General features: G+C 41.1%; 1 protein-coding gene across 3 annotated transcripts in view; it reads left to right on the top strand.

The window, feature by feature from the left end:
- Positions 1-14,007, top strand: part of TNFRSF11A (TNF receptor superfamily member 11a) — a 37,126-nt gene extending 23,119 nt beyond the window's left edge. For 2 of the 3 annotated variants that reach the window (XM_038391006.2, XM_043508420.1), the window contains exons 6-10: positions 46-140; positions 1,061-1,168; positions 3,112-3,164; positions 4,668-5,505; positions 11,846-14,007. In XM_038391006.2, coding sequence (XP_038246934.1) covers positions 46-140; positions 1,061-1,168; positions 3,112-3,164; positions 4,668-5,505; positions 11,846-12,258 — 1,507 coding nt within the window. In that variant the 3' untranslated portion in view covers positions 12,259-14,007. The remainder of the gene's footprint in view (positions 1-45; positions 141-1,060; positions 1,169-3,111; positions 3,165-4,667; positions 5,506-11,845) is intronic. The other variant, XM_043508419.1, reaches the window with a different exon arrangement.
- Positions 14,008-24,580: the final 10,573 nt, after the last annotated feature.

The raw sequence follows: 24,580 nt of genomic DNA, 5'->3' as shown, positions 1-24,580 counted from the left end.
GCTCTCTGCATGATCATCCAGCATTTTTTTTCTTTATTTTTGTAGCTGCACAGCTCTGGGAACTGCAGAAGGAGTTCCTGGGACTGATCGGTCAGATGCAGTTTGCGTGAAGCCTACGATGTCTGTACAACCACAAGATGGTATATTTCATCATACATAATTGTCCATCAGAACGTATAGGGTAGGATTTTCAAAAGAGCTCAGTGCTGGCATAACTCTGTTCCCACTGAAGCTGGCTTTAAAGGAAGCAGTTGGGCCAATTCTGAGCCTTTTTTGAAAATCCGCCTCAAAATATTTTGATATTAAAGATTATTTTATGCCATTCCGAATTGAAGTTCCTTGTGAGAAATCACAACTACAGTCTATGTTCAGTACTGTATACAGCTTTATACTTTTTATTGAAATTACGTATCAGATGAGATTGTTATTATAATACCCATTAACTACCATCAGAGTTGCAGTTCTGACTTTTTTGCATTCTTCTCATTTTTAACTATTTTTTAAAAAAGCTACGACTTCTGTCTGTGCACTGTTGCTAGCGATGGATATAGTGTCAGTCAAAGGCAGCCCTTGATGTCTGATAATGAGGCCCATTGCACTTTTTATCTTTAATGTGGATGTGCTGCCCCAGCGAGACTACATGTTTCAGCATGCTGTGAGCCATCATGATCTGAACCGAAGGCTAAGTCTGGCATGCTGGGGCCTGTACAACAGCTCATAGAGACTACTTTCAGAGCCTTTTCAAGCAAATCAAGTGTAGCTCTTGGGCTCCTGGCAGCTTACACATGAACCCTTCAACTGAGCAAAATTTGGGCATGCCTGTATTGGTCTGTCTTCAGAGTTTAAATCAGTAGTTCTTTTAAAGATAGTATTGTAAAGCATGGGCTTGATCAGGCTCCTTGTTACTCAACATGATGTGTTATAAAGCTATCGGGGTTCTTTTAGAAATCTAAGTTCAAGTGGAAAAATCTTACTGCATCCAAGTAAGAAAAGTAAGCAAGGATCGTATCATTGCTAAGTATAAGCTGCGCACTGATGTGATTTTTTTTTCATCCTACAGAAACAAACAAGGTCTTGTATGTTCTGACTGTTCCAGTCCTCTTTGTGATATTAACCAGCATTATCATACTTATTGTATGTTATAAAAATAAGGGAAAAGCACTGACAGGTACATTATGGCTAATGATTTTTAATGGAATTCAACTTAATGTGAAATCTGTATTTTAATGGGTAGAGGTTTAAACTGTGTGATTTGAATTTAGTGGGACTCAGGTTAAAAACACATGCATTGTTTGGAAAATTATATGCTCTACAGTTTATGTATTTTAGCTGGCACAAAGCAGAACTTTGGATTCCCTTTCTCTAGGCCAGAAATGTATTAGGCTTATCGCTCTGGTACCCTGTCAAATCAGCTATCGTGAAGTAACTGGTTTGTCAAAATTAGATCTTAGCTAATGTACAGTCCAGTGGAGTGTTGTTTATGCATGCAAGGCATGTATTGTGTGGCCTGCATGCCTGACAGCTGTGCTTTATCCAACTGGCAGCCTGTGGACCAGATCTGCCCCCAGGACTATTCTGTTCAGACCCCATGGAGGATTCAGTTTTAAAACAAAATGGTGTCTTTTGCACAATGTGACCTCACACCATATGTGTGAGGTTACACTAATGGAAGATGCAATTTTGGACTGCCTTACTAAAACTGTCACAGCATGCCACGAGTACAATCACATATCTGAGAATATGATTAAGCTTATTGTTTGGACTAGGGTCAACATTTTGATACACTATTTCTGTAATAATGGATAAATGTGATTTTCATGTATTATCAATGGCATTAAATATTATTAACATGGGGGAAATGCTGCAGCGATTGCTGCATGGATGCTGATGCATCTGCAGAAACTCATTTTAACCTCTATGCATTAGTTGATTTGTGCAAACTGTTATTACTCCTTTTGCATTTACTTCCTCCTCATGGAAATCTTTTTCTCATCTGTCCTTTTCCCCTTTCATTTCCTCAGTCCTACCTGCCTGGAATTTTTGTGCCATTCTTCTCCTGCATTGTTTAAATAAACTTTTAAGTAGTGTTTTATAAGTTGGCTACCACTTCCACACTAAACTCCTGTCACCCTAAGAGTAACCAAACATTTTCGATTCAGCGGAGGTTATAGTGGAATCCTCTTAATCTGGATTTCCATCACTCTGCAGCCCCCTCCAGTGAGTGGCCTTTCATGCCCTTTAAGAGAAATTCCAGACTGACAGATGATACCACTTAAATAACAAAACTGCTGTCGGGGCTCTGTAGAGCCCCATCAGGTTAGTGCCTCCTCCCAGTTTCTGCAGGCCAGTATCTACAGTGGAGTGTATACTACGTGTGTGTACTTGGCCTGAATGGAACAAACTAATGACCAAGACCAGGCAGTGGCTACCTACTTGATATATGTTTCAGTTGTTCTACAAACACGGAGAACCAGCATGATATTAAAAAGCACATACGGCCTAACACTACAAAATCCCCATAAACTATCATTACAGTCCCCATAAAGCAGCAGTCACTGTTATAAAGCCTCACTAGGTTTAAGCCTTTTCCTTCAGAGATGTTTTAATTTAGTACATTTCCCAATTAAACACATTCCGATTAAGCGGAACAGACTATATTCAAAACTGCCATCCTGTGGTGGTTTCGGGGTGTGTATGCGGGCGCGGGAGGGGGTTCCCCCTTTGGTCTCCTCATTGCTATTTGGGCCATTCATGTGACACCTCTTGAAATAGACTAACCAATTGTATGGTTGCGACTGGGTCGATTTGAGGCCAGTCATAACTCGTTGACACGTGACCAGGAATAAAGTCCCATTTGATGTGGAACATAGCTTAACCACATTCTATTTTAAGACCTCATAGACATTTGTTCCATAAGGATGTATCCAATTCAAGTTATAATGAATGCTCAACTAGACAGTCGCTTGGTCTTTTGAGCAGAGTCAATAAAAACAATCTGGACAGTTAGGTATAATTTAATGTAGGAGATTATGGATAACTATATTATTTGATCTCTGATTGATTTAAGAAAGCCTGCTAAACACTATAGCTATTATTTTGTTTCCCCTACAGTAGATCTACAGCACTGGGCTAATGAAGTATGCAGCCAAATAAAAGGGACGAAGGTAAACTCTAATGTTCTAAATTTTTCACTCTGGTTATGCTTTGTTAATTCCTTTCCTGACCTTCATGGCAGCCTCGACACTTAGTACAGACAAATGAGTCCACAGATTTCTCTCCCACCATTCAGTAACTATTGTACCACCTAAGGAAAGACACTAGTAGGTGATCAGGTAGTTGCAACAAAGGACAGAGAACTGATAGCATTCTGCCTTTAATTCCTGTAGACAATGAGCCAAGTTTTGCTCTAAGTTACACAAGTGTAACTCCTATGAGAGTGACACTCAAGGTAAACTGACAGCAGAATTGGGCCCATTGACTCTGTGAATTCAAATGGCATACCATTTGAATTCTTTTCCCCCACTCTACATAGCTAGAAGATAAGGACCTCTCTTTGCATTCTTCATAAATAGCTATTCTTTTCCATTTCTGAACGCTAGGGACTATTTGCCTTATATTCCTTTTTATTTTAAGCTCTTGGTGTCATTTCTAAGAAGTGCTCAGTTAATTGTTTATTGTTCTAATGTACTAGGGCTTTTTAATCATTGGGTAATCCCAGGAAAATTCCTGTAAATGCCATTTTTACGCTCATTGTAGAAAGTAGTCAAATGAAAAAATGGAGGAATTGAAGGTGTGTAAAACTGGTGTAATTAAGAGAAGAATCAGCCCTTCCTTTATAAAAATGAAGGAGAGCATTTAAGGTCAAATCCTTTGCTGAGGAAAATGGTCACTGCTACATTGACTTCAGTGGAGTTTCACACAAAGAAGAGAATTTGGCTCTTAGAATTTAGAGGATTTCAAATCTAGTATAGGTTAGATCTGGGCATCAAACTTTAAAGAATAGCCCATTATTGAGAAGAAAACCTCTTGTGCTTTAAAGTGTAGCGTTGCTCTGAAAAGTGACTGTAAAAATGACATCATGGATTTCCATGTTTATTGTCTCAACAATTTCCAGGTCACGCATGCTCAGTTCACAAGTAAATGTTTTTTGAACTCTCTGCCTTGCAAGCTCACCCTGAGTTCTGTAAGCCAACCTGGATTCTTCCTTCTTCACGCATCACCACCATTAATAAAGCTTCTGCCCTCAGTGTTGTCTGTGCAAACCTCATTGCCTTCAATGGGCTTGCTCAGGTGTGACTGATTGGACCTTAGTAACAATTCTGTCAATGAGACAGATGGAAGAATAGAATCTAACTCACTCTATCTTAGCTGTTTTGGCTCTTTAGAGCCAACAGGAGCAATAACCAGTTAAAAATTTATTTTTGTCACTCACGGGAGCAGATTTGACTCTGAATACACACAAGGAGCAGACCTGTCCAGTAAGATCCTTGTTACATATCCAAGCAGAATTACATTTTATGGGTCAAAAATGTAGGTGGTGCTGCTCTAAGTCAGCAACTACAATGCAAGAATATTAAATTCTCTAAATATCATTTCTGCTCTTCTAAGAAAAATAATATTCTGATGACCTGTTTATTAAACATTTTTTTCTTTTGGATTTTGTTTAGGAATCCCCCAGAGAGCCATTTGTTAATACAAACATGGTGAACACTGCGAGTCCTCAGCCTTCTGAAGGAATATGTTTGCTAGCCCTTGATTATTATGTTTTTTCTGAAGACATGGGTTGCCCAAATGGGCACAATCTCCATGGAAAAGGCAGCCCAGATACAATGCACTATGAATTGGGAGAGAACATCCCAACATTGTCTTTAGCAACAGAGTCTGAGGATGACCACTTCAGGCAGATTCCCATGGAAGATGAATATGTAGATAGAGCTCCCCATGCCCATGGTTATTTACATTTATTGAGTCGGCCTGACAGTAAATCCGTGTCACCGTTTTCAGAGCCACTGGAGGTGGGGGAGAATGACAGCTTAAGTCAGTGCTTCACAGGAACTGAGAGCATGGTGGATTTAGCAGGCTCCTATAGCTCTGATCCTTTATGTGGAATGGACTGCATCCATGTCTCCTCAGACAAATACCTACAGAAATCTTGCACTTGTAGTCATATGAAGGAGACAGAGAGAAAGGACACAGATCGCTTCCCAGTGAACCCTGAGTCAGTGAACAACTGCGTGGGCTGTGGGGTTTCATCTAGGGAATCTCCTAGGAAGTGGAGCGAACCCCTTTGTGCAGCAATTGACTATATCACAGCCTCACCGGAAAATGGACTTTATCCACAGTGCACCTGTGGCTTGGACTTTCCTTCTGTGGGTCAGAGTACTTTAGCAAGCGATCCTGGCACTGAAGATACTCCCTCTGAAGGTACTGACACAAAGTACCAGAACACAAGCGGAAGCACTTCTGGGACAAATTGTAGCACTTCAGACCTCCCACAAGCATCAGGTAAGCAATCCCTCCAGCAGGCTCCCTCTTCATACTATCATATAGGATTATCCTTTGTACTTTCCCAGTATTCTTTTACTTTGAATCTCACTGGAGGGCATGGTTTGGAGGAAGGAGAGATTAATAAAATGAAGCTTTTTTTTTTTATTATTTATTTGCCTTGCAGCTGCTTTCAGTGACCAGGATAAAAAAGCCAGGACATTTGTTTTCTATTGGACTCTGGAAATGGTCTAGACCCAATGAGGTTTCATGCTGGTGCCAGTGGTTATTCTCCACCCAGTAAGGAAACCTCCATCCTCTGGCTCCCACTTCAGAGCCCAGACAGTTTATGCTGTTGTCTAAATATTTTGATGGTGGAACAAAGTGAATTCATTGCAACTTACATCTCCTATCATGAAGTTCTCAGTTAAACACCAATCAGAAGAATGAAGTTTGCAGTTAAACCCCATTATGACTGACAAATAAAGACAGGCCCAATTTTCGGTTTCTTTAACTCTTTCTCTTTATTATTTTTAACATGTCAAAATGAACTTTAAAATAATTTGTTGCACACTGTTGTTCTGTCCACACACTCACTCCTGTCTTCTTAATAATTCTGGAACTCAGTTATTTAGTATATTCTTAAATATCCAAATGACAAACAAGAAAAAATAAGGTAAAGAATGACTTAGGGGCTAACACCTGTCCCCCAGTAGTGACCCTTTCTGAACGGATTCCTTAAGAACCACTACACACTCCTGCCTCAAACTTCTCTTCAGTACCCACATCTAGGATGAACAGATTAGTAAGTACTGTATAAAAAATTGGGATGGGGTGGAAGGGGTGATAGGCACTTATATAAGACAAAGTCCCTATAAAATCATGACATCTGGTCACCCTACCCACATCTGCTACGATGATACAAGAAATCATCTATTTATGTTGGCTCTGAGGGGCAGATGTTGTTCAGTTGATCAATTTACATTATTGGGGGGGGGGTGTACAGAAGCTATATATGTATATTTCTGTCTTCCCACCTTTCATGTGTCACTAGTAGTTTTGGACTGTAATCTCTTTAGGGCAGCAACCCTGCCTTTATATATGCTTTTGTGATGCCTAGCAGAATGGGACCTTGGTCTTGATGAAGGCCTCTGGGTACTATGGTTATATAAATATTAATAATAGGCAATCACCCTTCTATAAATGCATATTATACCTTAGAGTAGTGTCCTGGAGGCATTCATATCAACCTGCCAAGGCCCAAATGTGGGCTGTAATGTGTGAGAGCCCAAAAATATATTATCCACATGGGAGACTTAAAATACTGCAGGATTCATTCCTCTGGTATATATGACTCATTCTGTTACACATGATTTGCGTGGAAAGTAGGTACCTTTGGAGCTAAAATGAGGGACATCTGAGGTATGCCCAGAGGTAAAGTCCTTTTTGTCACTAGCAGAGTGTTACTCCTCTCCTTAAATCCGACAGGAGAATGAAGAGAGCAATATTAGTGAGCAGAAGTGAAGGGGAGATTAGGGACTGGGGAGCAGGGGGAAAGGGGAGTTTGGACTGACACGTGAATGAAAGTATGTCTAATCTGGTCTGCTATTTAATTCTCTCGGTGTAGTTTTAATTGCATCAGCACCACCGGGTGCCTTCACATACTGTAGTGCTACCTGGTGAAACCTGAGCATGCGTATTGTGTTATTTATTTACCAGAAGCGACATGTGACTGCTGCTCAGTTCTAAAATAGTAATTTTTAATTAATCAGACTCAAAAGGCACAGTTCATGTGTTCTTTTTCTGCTTATGGAATGGCAGTGTTTCGAGGGGAATATCAATGTGTGCATGTGAACTGGAATACGGCTTAGTAAATGGTTCCATTCTGAGTCATGCTTCAGAACTCGCTGTGGGTGTATAAGAAGCAGTCATGAAATCCTCTGTGAAGTGCTAGGACAGAAAAAGACACACAACACACATTTTGTAACTGTATCTCAATATAAATTGACATAGTGGAACCACATAGGTGTGGGGGCTGAGGTGGGGTAGACAGAAAATTGCAGGGCTGCCCTATACATCTTGTGGGCGCACACACTTATTTGTTTAACAATACACACTTAAAAGTGTATATTATCTATGTTATCCTCAAAAGGAGAATAAAAATATAGACAGACAGATCAATTTTAAACTACATCTCTGGCAACTCACTGGTGCAATATTTATTCACAGAAAATCAATAGAAAAAAACTAAGCCAATAAATAAATAAGCTAATACTAATAATATTAACAATAAACACACAAACTGCTGGGGAAAATTACAAGTTAAATAATACTCATAGCTAATTTCTTTAAATCAGAGACTATACTGTGTTATATTTTTAAGTTAGCCATTTGCACACGCAAAAAAACCAAAACAACATGCACACACTACTATTTAAAACAAGATAAATAACAACCAACCAAAACTAAGTACACCTCTTTTCCTTAGCTGATCGAGCCCATATTTCCATTCCAGCCTAATCAAAACTCAATCAAATACATACAATCAGAAAATTAAAAACATTTTAAAGATTTTTTTTGGAGGGGGTTCACTCTTGCTCTAACTGTTGTGCACCCACATGAGTCAAAGTCTTTGTAAAAGTGACAAAAGCAATTCGTTTCTTAACTAAACAAACTGCCGATAAATAAATAAAGCACTACCAATAAAGCACAAAAACCGCATTTGACAGGCAGAAAAAATCAAGATGTAATTTCTTAAACATACATTGTGGGGCAAGTGTTTCTCAAGTTTCCAATAAACCGGTGAAAAACTGACATACATTATGAAACAAAAAAACCACATGTACAAAGACTGAGCTACTACTTACCGCAAAGAAGATAATTCACTTAAGGACCATCCATCCATTGTTGTGATTTTCAGCAAAGGAATTGGTAGCATCATCAGGGCTGGCCTTAGGGGTGGGCGACTGCCCAGGGCACCATAGTCGAGGGGGCGCCTTGGTCGGGGGGCTCCATGGTCAACGTCCCCCCATGCATATAGTCAGTCCAAGGTTCCTTTAGCCTCCAAGAACTGGGCCCGGAGCTGGGAGGGGCATAGCTGGGGGCACTCCAGCTGGAGGGTTTTACATTGTGTCGGGCTGCAGCTGCTAGTCCTGTATAGGCTTGTGGGGGACAGGACTTCCTATTCCCCTGCAAGAGCCACTCCTGAGGCCGGATCAGAACTACTTCTGGGAACCTCCCCTGGCTGCAGGAAACTTTGCAACCCCGCACTTCCTGCCGCCATTGCTCCCCAGTCATGGGGGGAGGGGTCACTGTATGGGGAGCTCCCCCCCCCCCCCCCCGCCATTTGCCTGATGCCATTTTCCCTCAGGCCAGCCCTGAACATCATCAGCATTCAGAGCTGGGTGGCTGGCGGCAGCAGCAGCAGCTGGCTGATTGCCCAGCTCTGAAAGTAGTGCCGCCGCCAGCAACAGTGCAGAACTGCAGAAGTAAAGGTGGCATGATATGGCATTGTCATCCTTACTTCTGCGCTACTGCTGACAGCGGTACTGCCTTCAGAGCTGAGCTAACGATGAGCAGCCACAGCTCTCTGGCTGCCCAGCTCTGAAGGCAGTGCTGCCACCAATAGCAGCGGAGAAGTAAGTGTGGTAATACCATACCATGCCACCCTTGCTTATCATAACATTTAACCATTGCGCTTGGAGGAGTAGCTATGGGTACGGGGCTAAGGCAAATTTTGGGGTGGACATAGCTCTAACAACCGCCCCCCTTGCCCCAGCACTGTCCCTGTTTGAGAGTTTGTGGCATGTCAGCTTTGTGAAATAGAACTAGCTTCAAAATGGGGGGGAAGTTGCCACAAAAATTCCAAGGAAATATGTGTCTCTTTTACTAATCAATATTCAAAATTTATATGAAAAAAGTTGAACTGCCCTATCTTGAAAGATTTTGGGCATGTAAATATAAATCTGCAAACCAAAGTGTTCAGTTACACGGATCTGAGTCTTCAGGTGCCAATTCATAATACTCCAAATTTCAGAGGAATTGAAACCTGTAGTGTTTGTTCATGCCCATCTCTAGTATTGAATATAAATAGAACTTTTAGAAGCCCTTTATGAACCTAGGACACGGAATTTGAGGGGACCGTCTGGGTCATCGAGTCCAGTCCCCTGCTGTCACAGGCAAGCCCCCTCTGGAGGATTAAGGGCTGAATGCTACAAAGGAGTTCGGCTCCTAACTTTCTATTTAGGCTCCTAACTTTTGTTGATTTCAATAAAAGTTAGGAGCCTAATTTCTTCAGAGAATTCATCCCTGAGTGACTCAAGAATTAGGAATGGGATTCAGAGTCTTTTACTTCTAAGTTCAAATCCCGTCCAAATCAGTAGCAACCAACAGTCATTATCACATGAAAGCTGCTTGGTGGCTTGTGCAAACCGAGCTTGTGGCCACCTTCCAATTCTCAGTAACAAAAAAATTATAATTGTAACAAAAAAAACAAACCCTATAATCCTGATTGGTTTCTCTACCAAGACTGCCAGTTGCTGCCAAAGGACTGAATGCTTGTGGAGAATGTCCCTCTAGATCCAGGTTTTATGTACATTTGGTAGGGCAAAGTGGACAGCTTTCATTACCACTCTCTGGAGAAAGAGGATTTCAGTATTCACCTCTTCTATCAATCTGGCATCTTTAACAAGCAGTTAAGAATCCCATATCACATTCAGCTAAGCATTAACTGACTTCTATTTAACTTTCATGTAGTTTAGCTAAAATTGCTGTTCTACCAATAAACACTGGTGAATGTTCATGAAGTACTTTGGATGTAGGAAGCACTACGGAAATGCTAAGGGTTATTACTCTAACCACAAATCCAGCATTTGTAACATCAGCATCATGTTGATGGAAGGGAATTGTGACACCTGGATTGGGCCTTCACCAAAGAAACAGCTCGGGCAGGAAATAAGGCAATGCCTAAAGGAGAGAACTTTTAGTCACACATGGTAATCAACGATAATTGGAAAGAAATAAAGAAATAGTGTAGTGGTGTTTAGCTAAAGTAAATAATATTGCTAAAGTGAGCCTTTTAAAAAAAGAAGTCTAAGTGCCACCAAACTGTGTTATAGATGTACTCATGTAAGAATTCATTATCATTTACTGGAATTCAGTCATGGCATACAAACATGACTGTTTACTGAGAACACCAGGTTGCTCTGGGCTAGGCCATGCTTTATAAAGAGTGATTGTACGTGGTTTCCTCTTTAACATTAATGAATAACTGCAGTGATGGGGTTATAAAAATTGCTGATTTTAAAGTATTAAAAATGCCAATGAAACATCATGAATTTCTAAAAATCTCTAGGAGCTGTCCCTAAAAACTGATTAAGTAATCTGTAGTAGGAAGAATACATCTTAGAGAGAGAGCGCACTAATAATACTCAGCTAAAGCTGTTTTTATTGTTTTATTTGTTTGAACTTAGGAAAAATTAACTCTTCCCAGCATTTCCCATAATTCTTGTAGGAATTTTGAAATTTCAGGGCTTCATCCTGCTCTTATTGAAGTTAATGGCAAAATTATTCATCGTCTTCAATGACAGCAGGATCGGGCTCGTAGTGTAAACTCACCTATGGTGGCATGCACACCTCATGGCCAAACCTTTTAAAAGAGGTTTCTATTATCATTCTAGTAGGATTTTGTGATACAGGCCCACAATGTGCTCAACATGGGTGGATCCCTGTGCCCATGCAGAGCCCCATTAAAGTCACTGAGCATATTGCAGGATCTGGGTCACAGAGTATAATCTCATGTGCTCCTAGGATTGCCCCATCCGTACACTCTACACTATTGAACTCCTAGAAGGTCTGTTATCTAATGCTCTATGGCTTGGTAATAACCTTTTTAAGTCTTTCAAATTTTATTTAGTTAAACTTACTACATAGTCTACATAATAATTTCAATCATTTGAAAATCACTATGGTGACTGGTAATCTATAAATATCTAAGACATAGATATATATTCAGAGAGACAGACAATGAGCATTTTACACACACATTATGCGTGGAGCATTTTCCATTATGATCTGGGTTTGTGTACTTGAGAGCAAATTCAGGATCCTGAAGGGGTTGCTGCAGGTAGCTGGAGGGGGAGAGTATATAGCAAAAGATCTCTCTCTTGCCTCCAGGTGATGAGTTTTAAAGGGAGAAATTTTCCTACCATCCCAGCCGGACACACTTGGATGACAGGTTTGGTGCTGGGAGGGAAAATAACAGGAATCAAATTCACTCAGCTAAATATTCATCTCATGAGACAAAATTCTGACAGAAAATATTAATCACGCATATATGCTTTTCCCCCCTCCCTTTCCCTAGGAAATGTGACTGGAAACAGTAACTCTACATTTATATCAAGTGGACAAGTAATGAATTTTAAGGGCGATATAATTGTTGTCTATGTTAGTCAAAACTCCCAAGAGGGGACAACAGCTACTGGAACAGCTGATGAGAATGTGGGGAGTCCAGTGCAAGAGGAAAACCTGTACCGCTGCGAGACTTTTGCAGGCAACACCCAACATTACAAAGAAAAATATGCTGATGCTAATCCAGCCTGCCCTGCAGAGAACGAAGGACTAAATAGCACAGGGGAATATGAGAGAAGGCCAGGGCCTGTGGTTCAAGAAGAGAACCAAGACAGCCAGGACAGGAAGTGCTGCCACAGTGGGGCCTTTCAACCTGTGCAAGAGGAGGGAAAGCCAGGACAATTTTCAGAGAAAGCATTGCACTGATGGGAATCAACAGCTGTTTGCTCACTTTTAGTATTTGACTGAAACACCATTAATACTGAGGGACTCTATAACAGCCAATGAATGGCATTAATTGTCTACAGGGTTGTGTTAGCTGCTCAGAGGCCAGGTTGCCGTGACCGGTTCATTGGATCTGCGACCTTTATTATTCCTGGTGTCTCTTGGGGACTTCATCAAATGGAACCGACAATTCTTCAATAAATGCCTGTGATGCTATCACTGTGGAAATTATTAGTGGAGACAGACACAAGTGTAAAGCTGCTATCATTGCAGAAATATCTGATGGGAAGGAAATCTACTTCCCCACAATTGTACAGGTTGTTTGAGACTCGCTGTCCATCCCCTTATCCTTGGGACACAAAGTGGAAGACTTTAATTAATTTAGATTGTAAACTCTTTGGGACAGGGTCTGTGTGTGTACACAACACTTAGCATATTGTGAATGCTATTAGAGTACAAATACTAATTATGATTAATATTCAGAAGGTAGACCATAAGTATTGACCAATATTTTTCCCTAATGACATCCAGGCAAAAATTTGGGGAAAGAGTAAGCCAAGCCTTTGTGCATGGCCTTTCTCTTTCCCTATTCCCTTGCATTTGCCATGAGAACTTTCCATCTAGATTTAATTCTGCCTTATCACCCTGAGTGTCACTGTGCAATGATCCTACTGGCCTCATATGAAGATGAACCATGCACTTCCATGATCCACATGATCAGAGATCTCTTGATTAGAGTGAGAATCACCTGTCCACCAGGAGGAGCATCTTTTACTTGAAGACTTCTTGTTAGGAAGGATCTTCTTCTGAAAAGCTCTAAAGCCGCCAGGCCTGCTGTGTAGCTGCTCCAGTTTGCAATAACATTTCTGTAGGTGAAGACCACCTAAAATCCTGTAAGCAGGCAGTTTATTGAATGTCACATCATCATTAGATGCCCATTCATAGATAAAAAGAAAGGGGAGTAGCCACCTTGCACATTGCTTGCACGACAGTGGAGATCACACATTTTTCAGCCCTCTTTAAAAAAAACAAAACAAAAAACCTATGTGAGAGAATTCTAGTTTAGAGATCTGGGTTGGCTGAATTCTGCTGAGAAGGAGAATTCCTCCACTCAGTCCTTGGCAAATTAGCTGCTTTGAGGCTTGAAACACACACATCCCTTCTTGAACCACTGTCTTTTCCCTTCTCTCTGTTACCATTCTTTCCATTGTTTGCGTGTGCCGCAATGGAAGGGAGAGGGCTAGAAAGAGGGGGGTGAAATCATGGCTCTATTGATGTAAATGGGAACTTTACCATTCATTTCAGTGGCACTATGATTTCACCAGAAGAACCAACAATCTCTTCGAATAAAGGATGAAAGAGCTTCAAACATATGTATGAAAAATGGGCGTGTCAACCTGGGTGCTGTTATGACTTCATTATGGGACATTGAACATGCCAGAAAGTACAATGCTTTTCCCTGTTCCAGACTGAACCCAAAGTGAAGGATCTGCTCCATGATTACCAACATTCTGCTGTGCTGCTTGGGTTCCCTGCCTTGCTGCTCAGTCACTGACTCTAAAGTAATTTCTGCATCTATGTAATTTTATTTGTAAGCACCCTGGGGCAGGCACTGTTGTTCATTATGTGTTTGTACAACGGGGCCTAACATATTACGATCCCACAGTTGATTGGTGCTCTGGCTGCTATTATAATACAAATAATTGAGGATAATAAATTCTTAAAGATCTTTTTCAGCAAAAGCAGGCTTTTATTACATTACATGGAGGAAATTAAATGACATCATTATATCCTCCAATGTCATTTTTGGCAAAAACGCATATGTGAATATAAAAATCCTCTCACTAGTATGGCTAGGCAATATGTGTCCTTTGTTATTTGGTTGTCACCCTGTCCCCTGGTGATTCCCACAGAGACAGCACTGGGTGACCTGTGGAACTGTATATTGACAGTGGGCACAGTCGTACCTTAAGAAAGGAAGAAAAGAAAAGAAATCTCAGCTTGTTAGATCTCAGCTCACTAGTATTCACACCTTTATACTCATCTGTAGTTCCAGGCAGTGTGAGAGTAAAAAATGGGGCTCTTAATTTTAAAAGTTGATATTTTTGTCCGTGTCATCTCAGACGATTCCTTCTTGTGAGTCGAATATGTATGATAAACTGAATGGAATGCTGAGTGAAGACTCTAGATATCTGATTGGCTAAGATGCAGAGCACTTTTCTGAGTAACCATGCAGATTTTAGAGCACTTAGAAAAGTGGAGCTTTAAAAAGAAAGCTGGTCTAAACCTTAACTATGATAGACCTAGCATTCCACTATAATTCTCTAGCAATGCACTGTAGATAGCAGTTGAAACTTTATCATCAACTAAAAAAAAATGCACCTATTTTTTAATCTTATAAAAGCAATAACAACCTATCCCCCTGGTATTTCCAGGGGAGGTAAAGCTATCCAGCACAGTATAGTGACATACATAGAGAATCAGGAGTCAGGGTTTCTCGATTCTATGCCCAGCTCTGCCATGGATCTACTCTTTTGACAAGGAGCAATCGACTTAACCACCCTGTGCTTCAGTTTAACCATCTGACAAACAGGATACTACTACTCACCTAACTCGTGTGAGCGTTGGAAGGCTTAAACAATTCATATATGTAAAGCTCTTTGAGATCCTCAGACGAAAGGTGCTATATAAGTGCAAAATATTGTTATTGATGGAGTCAACTGCATCTTGGACCATTAAGCCTCCCAGCTGATAATTAAGATCTAGGAAATGTCATCTGCTGAGACAATTATAACTTCAATATGCCACTCCTTTTTCAGTGCAGGAACACTGAGAGGTAGAGAATGGATCAGTGCTTTATTGAACTACTTTGCTGCAGCCTAAGCCATACCTCAGATTGCCATAAAAGTCTCTCAGTCTCATCTACAGTATGAAAGCAGGTTTCAGAGTAGCAGCCATGTTAGTCTGTATCCTCAAAAAGAAAAGGAGGACTTGTGAAAGCAGCCATCCTTAGGACCAAGTTATCACATGGTTCCCTCTTGTGGTATAGATAGAACTTTACTGCTACAGCTCTGGACATGGTGAGCTCCTGTCTACACTACAAGAAGAAACTATATTTTAACCATCTCAGGGTCAATTGTGTTATAATTGGGTCTCTCACGTGACTGTTTTCATAATGCAGGTGTGCTCTAAATTCACTGATTGGGTGAAGCTCTAATCTGAACTCCTGCTTCACTCTTTTCTATAGGGAAGGCTTTTGGTGGCTGAGAGAAACTAAATAACCTCTTTGTCCATAGATATGATTTAACAAAAGGTGTGTCTTCCCCCAATACTTATTATAATACAAGAAAAGTAAGATAAAAAGGGTAGTTTTGCAAAAGTAGCGATGATTATATTTCACTGGTGGGATTTTCAGAGTCACCCAAGAATGTAGACATTCAATTCTCATTTATTTCTAAAGTAGCCTATGTAGCATCTATCCCTATGATGCTACCTATTACATCTTTCACCTTGAAGGATTCTGACATGCATTGCAAATTATGTACCTATTCAACGCTTCTGGGCTGGGAGTGCACCAGCAATTCAACATACAACATTGGGCCGGGGAGGAAAATTTTTGGCCATGGACACTAGGACAAACCCCTCCCCCTCTGAAAAATGTCATGGGTCACAGGGCCTGTCCATGCTATAGTGGCCTTGAGTCAACAATGCTACACCCTTGGACAGAGGCTGACTATGGTGTCATGAGTGGTTGTGGCATCTTTGAAGGGAGCATCCTTAATATAAAGTCATTTTTACTTATCAGTTGAGTTCCTATAGTGTGCTCTTCAACACAGTATCTGAGCAACTAAGCTGCTCTCCATGCTACCAGACAGACCCACGTTTTAACCATATTGGGGGACATCCTTGTTGTAACCAGCTCCCCAGCAGTTATTCTTGTGCTGTACACCTCCACCACCATTCATTCACACAGAACCCGTCTTCTCAATGCCATTCAAAACAAACAGAATTCAGAGCTGCTTTTACACACAGCAAAAATCCATGGTAAAATTAATCCAAAATCTTTGCATGAGAAAGTTGCTTCCAGAACACATACTATATGTTATTAATCTGGTATTTGACAAAAATACTTGTGACACATTTCTTGGCAGTCTGATAAAATGGGAAGTGTGAGGAATTTCACAACAAGAGCAGGTCACCTGTTGAGTGTAAACTACAGAATTTGCAAAAAGAAAAGGAGTACTTGTGGCACCTTAGAGACTAACAAATTTATTTGAGCATAAGCTTTCGTGAGCTACAGCTCACTTCATCGGATGCCTGCAGTGGAAAATACAGTGGGGAGATTTTATATACACAGAGAACATGAAACAATGGGTGTTACCATACACACTGTAATGACAGTGATCACTTAAGATGAGCTATTACCAGCAGGAGGGGGAGCGGGGGAACCTTTTGTAGTGATAAGATGGGTCATTTCCAGCAGTTAACAAGAACCTGGGAGGAACAGTAGGGGGGGAATAAACATGGGGAAATAGTTTTACTTTGTGTAATGACACATCCACTCCCAGTCTTTATTCAAGCCTAAGTTAATTGTATCCAGTTTGCAAATTAATTCCAATTCAGCAGTCTCTCGTTGGAGTCTGTTTTTGAAGTGTTTTTTTGTTGAAGGATAGCCACTCTTAGGTCTGTAATCGAGCGACCAGAGAGACTGAAGTGTTCTCCAACTGGTTTTTGAATGTTATAATTCTTGACGTCTGATTTGTGGCCATTCATTCTTTTACGTAGAGACTGTCCAGTTTGACCAATGTACATGGCAGAGGGGCATTGCTGGTACATGATGGCATATATCACATTGGTAGATGCGCAGGTGAACGAGCCTCTGATAGTGTGGGGGCTGATGTGATTAGGCCCTATGATGGTGTCCCAGTTGGCAACAGGCTTTGTTGCAAGGATAAGTTCCTGGGTTAGTGTTTTTGTTGTGTGATATGTGGTTGCTGGTGAGTATTTGCTTCATGTTGGGGGGCTGTCTGTAAGCAAGGACTGGCTTGTCTCCCAAGGTCTGTAAGAGTGATGGGTCGTCCTTCAGGATAGGTTGTAGATCCTTGATGATGCGTTGGAGAGGTTTTAGTTGAGGGCTGAAGGTGATGGCTAGTAGATGACTACAGAATTTGCCACCCATCAGCAATTGGTGCAGCTAATAGAGGAAGAAGTACTTAGCTCAAAGTGGGCAAATGGTGGGAAAGACAGAGTTTAGTTCCTTTTCAGGAGTCATTCAAGACAGCTGCCTTCTATTTATATCCACTATGGTCCCAGTCCTGCAGTTTGAGGTTTATGAATGAAAAGTGCTATGTGACAGCTAAATATTATTTATTTAAATATTTATTTAAAAGGGGTTCTCCACATAATGCAGCAGCAGAAACAAGATTTTGCTTAAGTATTTTTAAATATCTGTTGTACAACTTGATTGCTTTTGTGTTTCCTTTTTTTTTTTATTTTTTGAATTGATGGACAGCACTCCTTCATGCCACTGTTTTGATATCTTACTCTATGCATTTATTTTTATTTATTTGCCAGAGATTGGTGAAGGACAGACTTGTCCAAATTTGGGGATAATTTGTATTTGTAAACTACATAAAAGGAGCTCATAGGCTGATAAATACTTCAGAAATGCATGGAATAATAACCACACCACAAATAATGGCATTGCATGATAGAACTGCTGCTAAAATCCCCACTACATGATTGAGATCCCTGAATTCTATTACTGCATCTATTAATTAAATAAAATAATACAAGTTTTTATATCTTGCTACAGCACGCAGCTTTGCTGTGTATGCAAAACCAAAATCAACATTTCTCAAAGCACAGTTTAGTCGCCTGTTTTTATTCATTGGGAACACAGCGCATTGCAAATTAAAAGGGGTAGAATGCTGCAGAAGCACAGCTGCACAAATGAATAATCACCCAGCACCTAGTGTTACATGAATTAAATCCCTTATGTTGCTCCTTTACACAACACACACACACAGCACTGCACTGCTTTATTTTTACTAGAATGTGCCTGTTAGCTGGAACCCAATGGAGTTGTAATGGACTCATCACCGTACATACGTAAGCAGGAGTTCAAAAGTAAATGATTACAGCAAAAGTAATTAGTTCTCAGGATTATTTTTCAGAGTAGCAGCCGTGTTAGTCTGTATTCGCAAAAAGAAAAGGAGTATTTGTGGCACCTTAGAGACTAACAAATTTATTAGAGCATAAGCTTTCGTGAGCTACAGCTCATCCGATGAAGTGAGCTGTAGCTCACGAAAGCTTCTGCTCTAATAAATTTGTTAGTCTCTAAGGATTATTTTTGTAATCAACATCTGATTACTTTTCAAGCTGAAAATTAACACTCATTTCTTTCTTACTTTTCTTAGGAAACTTGTCGTTCCCTTCTCAAGTGTGAATACTGAGGTCATAGTGGTATGTGGTGACTAACTCACTCACCCATCTGAGATAAAACTAAGTGATCTGTAATCTGATGTTGCTATGAGAAAATAATCAGGTTACTTTTTGTTCCATTTATCAGTGATATAAGAGAGATTTTTTTCAGTCTTTAACAGTCTTGTATAGTTGTGTCTGCAGGAAATTAGAACAGTACCTACATGAGTGTTTAAGGCGTCTCTTCTTCACCCTCATTGCAATCTCTACCAGAACCACAATGCCTTTTCTTGCTCTATGAGCACAAAGGCTGCTCTGGTCCAGCAAGCTACTAGTGACACAATCCTAAGAGAGCTTGGTGTCCTGACCCCAGCCTCCTCCATGCTGGGAAAAAGAGCTCAGTGTGACAAAATGTCTCCAGAAGCCTCTTGCGGTGCATCTGCACACTGGCAATTACAGAGGGGTATACTGCACTGCTACAACAGAGCACCACATGGTTTTCTACCAAGCTACAGAAAGAGAGAGATTTCATACCTCACCTCACCTCCTCAATTTCCCTGTTGGTAAAATAGGGATTGTGATAAGTATAAGTGATGGTCAAAAAAAAAAAAAAAAAGTAAATACATTTCATGAAAAATTTCAAAACACTTTTTTGAAAAATTTTAAAAATATATCAAAACGCTTGTTTTCTTTCAGTGGGAATAAAACACCACTTGCTCTAAATTCTGTTATTTTTTCTCCTTCTTTCCACTTGAAAAATTGAAAAGTGAGAAAAAATGTTTTTCTCCGCTTTCTCTCCCTTTTTTGTCCACCCACCTTTTTTTCCTCATTGGAAAGGGGGCGGGGGAGGGGAGAATAAGATTTTCCCCACAAAACAAACTAAACAAAAATTCAAAACTTTTTCATTTGGAAATTTTTCAAAAATCCACAACAACACAAATTGTCTCCCAGCATTCTTTGTCAAAAAAAGAAGCTGACGAGCTCTAATATTTACAGTCATTTGTAAAGCACTTTGAGGTCTATAAATGAAGTGTGGAGATATGAATTTATTATTACTTTATTCCAATATGTATATTCATAACAAGCATCTACTAGGTACAGCAACTTGTTCTCCTTATCCACTGAGGACAGGACAAGAAGTAGTGGGCTTAAATTGCAGCAAGGGAGTGTTGATTAGATTAGATTAGACATTAGGAAAAACTTCCTAACTGTAAGGGTAGTTAAGCGTTGGAGCATCCTGTGGAGGTGGTGGAATCTCTGTCACTGAAGGTTTTTAAGAACAGGTTTGGCAAACACCTGTAAGGGCTGGTCTAGATAATACTTATTCCTGCCCCGGTGCAGGGGACTGGACTAGGTGACCTCTCGAGGTCCCTTCCAGTCCTCCATTTCTATTATTTCTATGAACTATCTTCACTCTCTGTTGTTCAATAGTACTTCAGCGCTCTCTGCTGCAATGTGAATACAAAATGTGCAATATCATTAGGTGACCATATTTCCCAAAGTGAAAACAGGATACCATATGGGGCTGGCCCAAGGGTGGAATTCCCCCCTCCCCCCCAGGACTGGCCTGAGGGTGCCCCCCTCCCCTAGACCCCCCAAGTGTTCCTCCACACACCCCTAGGAGGGGTACACCCGACATTTTTGGCAAAACTGGGCATTTGTCCAGTTTGCTTTTGCCAACTGATGATCAGTTGGCAAGAGCAAACTTTACAAATGTCCAGTTTTGCTTGGCCAAAACAGGATGTATGGCCATCCTAAATATCATATACTTCTTATGAGCTGGGCATAAATGCAACAAGTGCACCTCACTTCCCACTGCAGCTTATTGTTTATATGGCCACATTTCAAAATAAAGTGTATTACACTGCCAGCCTAATGTACCATATACTCTCTCCGCTCAACCTCCATTCAGTTTCCCAGTTGCAACCAGGTCCACTAGGTGGAGCCAGATGGGAACTTGTGCATGGGTGATTTCTTATTTCATAATGCTTTTGAACAATATGTAAACTTTAAAAATAAATAAATATGTTCATTACAGAAAACTGAAGGTTGCTGCTCTGCCTCAGCATAGAACTTTGACCTGCTGTGCCTGGCATCTGAACGGCACCTGTTATGCATTTTCAACAAATATTTAGCACAAGATAACCTCTTCTTTCTGTCCATAGAGCAAAAATTCTCAGCCAGTGGTCAGACTAGATGATCACATTGGTTCCTTCTGGCCTTGAATTCTACAAATCTCCTGTAGCCTCCCCAGCACTGATATTGTCTAAAGCTGTACAAAATGCGGTCTTTATATCTTCCTTCGCCTTTGTTCTGAGCACATGCTAAAAATTTAAAATGCACTCCTCTTCAAAAGACCGAGGTATCTGCTGCCACAAAGTCTGAAGAAGCTGTATAAATACACTAGCTGAGATTTTTCAATCTAGAAAAGTTATCACAAGACGTGCTTGCCACTCTGCATTTTAGTTGATAATATGCCTGTGAGATCAACAATATGGTCTGTAGATGATCTCAGCAGTCTAAACCGTCTGCGTGCCTCTCAAAGTTGGAAATCTTTTTGTTTCTTGGTATGTTCCAGGATGATGTTGATCATAATATTCCCAGGCACTGAGAATAATGTGATTCCTCTCCAGTTACTGAAGTTGGCGTGGTCACTCTTCTTTTGGATTTTACTATAAGATTTCTCTTCCACTGGATTGGGTTCTTTTCTTCATTCGATATTCTATTCAAAAACACAAGGTAACTCTGGATGGATGTTTCGTCATTTGCTCCCCAGTAATATTACCCTCTCTGGCTGTTTTCCCATTTTTGAGTTTATTGATGGCTTTTCTAGCTTCTTCCACTATAGTATCTCCTAAATCGATCTTAAATTCTTCAATTAACTCCATTAGAACACTGAACCTATTCTTTAGTTCAAGCTGAAAAGCAATTTTTGTGCTTGGCTCTTTTAATTGTTCACTATTAATGCACAATCTCTGACCTTCTTCATCCTCTTTAACTTCATCTTCAGTTTAGCAATACAAAGATTATGCCCACCTCTGCACCCTTGTACACACACACAGATGTGCCAACGAGCTATGAAATTTTCTTGCAATGTAGAAGTGATCTCTCTGATGCATTGCAGTAGTATCGTCAAGCAAAATTATCACTCAAGGCCCAACCAGGCTGGGGGCACAGCCAGCCCTATGTACCCTTTAGAAAAGCACTTTATAAGAGCAGACCTTCAATTGGTAGACACAAAACCTGAAAAGGAGATTATTGGTTGTGTTGCTTTGGAGCCAACTGGAAATTAAACCTCTGAAGTGAAAGACTGATTGTACTAGCATTAAAGTTTTCTAAACTAACTCTTGTTAAAGCGGGGCTAGGTTAACAGACAAGTGATATGCATTGACTATATAGTATGTATACACCATTTATAACCAGCAGTTAAAGGAAGGGAGAAGAAGGGGAATACAGCTTCTCTACTTCTTAAAAGTATAGGGAGAGTTCCATGTCATTCTTGGTTGGTGCTGCACTAAGCTTAGGGAGAGTGCCTCTTCCTGGATGGCTGGTTTGCTGAGAGCTCCTTCTTGTGTTTCAGTCTTCTTTAACCACTCTTTCCAATGGTGCTAATTAATCTTGCCGAGAACTGCTTCATCTTCAAATACAGTCCTGGAGAAGAAGAAAATAATCACTGAGTGGCATTTGTACATTGTGTTGCTGTACCTGTTTAGTGACATGACGGTTGTTAAGGTTCAATATCATCAAGTATTGATGTAACTTGATGACAGGAGCTCTGCAGTGTAACCTCAGGATGTGATTATGTTGTGGCTTTCTGTGATTCCATTCAGCATCATCTTCTAGTTTCTTCCTTTCCCTTCTAACTGCTTGGAAGGACAGAGAGTATAAAGGCCTGGAGGTCAGCAGTTTGTGCCCCCTTGTATGATCAGGTGTTACCCTGCAGAGAAGCCTCTGCCTCAGTTTCCCTCATCCAAGGTGTAAACATATCCAAGCAGGCCTTTATCGTATTAAGAGAACACCCTCTTTGGACGCTCTAATTTATTTAACAGGAAAGGACAAAATGAAAACAAAAATTAAGGCTGCCAACAGCTATTCCACTGGAAACTCTCTGCCCTTGGGTTAATCAGTCTTATGTCTTGCCCCTGTAGCCACACAGCACTCGCAGGCTGAATTCTCTGCCTGGAGCTTCGGGTGTTCAGATGGATTGCACCTCCGACAGTGCATCACTCTTTGCAAAGCAAGGCCCTACTAGCACCCCAAAGATCCTACACACTGTTCATTCTCCTGGGCTGCTTGGTCCCTTGCCTGGGAGCACTTTCCCTCTGGACCTCTTCCATCTCTCAAAGAACCTCTTTTCTCCAGGGAGATACCACTGGGAGTAGCTTTCTAACTCGCTCCCCTGAGCAGCTAGTCTCTGCAGAAGACCTACCTCTGTTCTAGGGCTTCCTAACTGAGCCCTCATATGCCTTTATTAGGCCCAGGAGTGCCTTACCTAATTGACTGCTGCCTAACTACTTAGGCAATTAACTATGCATAGGTGGATCTGAGTTGGCTCATTCTCCTTAGTGGAGCCGGTCACAGATCAGGATTCAGCTATCCTGTGACACAAGGAATTCCTGCCTCTCCTGCCATTTCATCATGACTACTTGTGTTCCCTCATGTACAGTGAGAGGAGCTCTGATGTGTGGCTCCTGGGCAGCTGACAGGGGATTGCACTCAGTATTGCTAATGTATAATGTGGGATGCCTGACCCCACTCGTGATAAAAGAGACAAATAAAGCCTTCATAACCTTAAGTTTGGGATAGCTGAACATCTTCACCATTAGCATGTGAGGCAGGACTGTTGTGCATTCTGCACATAGAATCATAGAATCATAGAATATCAGGGTTGGAAGGGACCCCAGAAGGTCATCTTGTCCAACCCCCTGCTCAAAGCAGGACCAAGTCCCAGTTAAATCATCCTAGCCAGGGCTTTGTCAAGCCTGACCTTAAAAACCTCTAAGGAAGGAGATTCTACCACCTCCCTAGGTAACGCATTCCAGTGTTTCACCACCCTCTTAGTGAAAAAGTTTTTCCTAATATCCAATCTAAACCTCCCCCATTGCAACTTGAGACCATTACTCCTCGTTCTGTCATCTGCTACCATTGAGAACAGTCTAGAGCCATCCTCTTTGAAACCCCCTTTCAGGTAGTTGAAAGCAGCTATCAAATCCCCCCTCATTCTTCTCTTCTGCAGACTAAACAATCCCAGCTCCCTCAGCCTCTCCTCGTAAGTCATGTGCTCTAGACCCCTAATCATTTTTGTTGCCCTTCGCTGTACTCTTTCCAATTTATCCACATCCTTCTTGTAGTGTGGGGCCCAAAACTGGACACAGTACTCCAGATGAGGCCTCACCAGTGTCGAATAGAGGGGAACGATCACGTCCCTCGATCTGCTCGCTATGCCCCTACTTATACATCCCAAAATGCCATTGGCCTTCTTGGCAACAAGGGCACACTGCTGACTCATATCCAGCTTCTCGTCCACTGTCACCCCTAGGTCCTTTTCCGCAGAACTGCTGCCGAGCCATTCGGTCCCTAGTCTGTAGCGGTGCATTGGATTCTTCCATCCTAAGTGCAGGACCCTGCACTTATCCTTATTGAACCTCATTAGATTTCTTTTGGCCCAATCTTCCAATTTGTCTAGGTCCTTCTGTATCCTATCCCTCCCCTCCAGCGTATCTACCACTCCTCCCAGTTTAGTATCATCCGCAAATTTGCTGAGAATGCAATCCACACCATCCTCCAGATCATTTATGAAGATATTGAACAAAACGGGCCCCAGGACCGACCCCTGGGGCACTCCACTTGACACCGGCTGCCAACTAGACATGGAGCCATT

Source organism: Dermochelys coriacea, chromosome 2 (assembly GCF_009764565.3).
Source record: "Dermochelys coriacea isolate rDerCor1 chromosome 2, rDerCor1.pri.v4, whole genome shotgun sequence".
Classification (NCBI taxonomy): domain Eukaryota; kingdom Metazoa; phylum Chordata; order Testudines; family Dermochelyidae; genus Dermochelys; species Dermochelys coriacea.
Note: the sequence above shows the minus strand (reverse complement) of the source record. Positions and strands in the feature narration are given on the sequence as shown.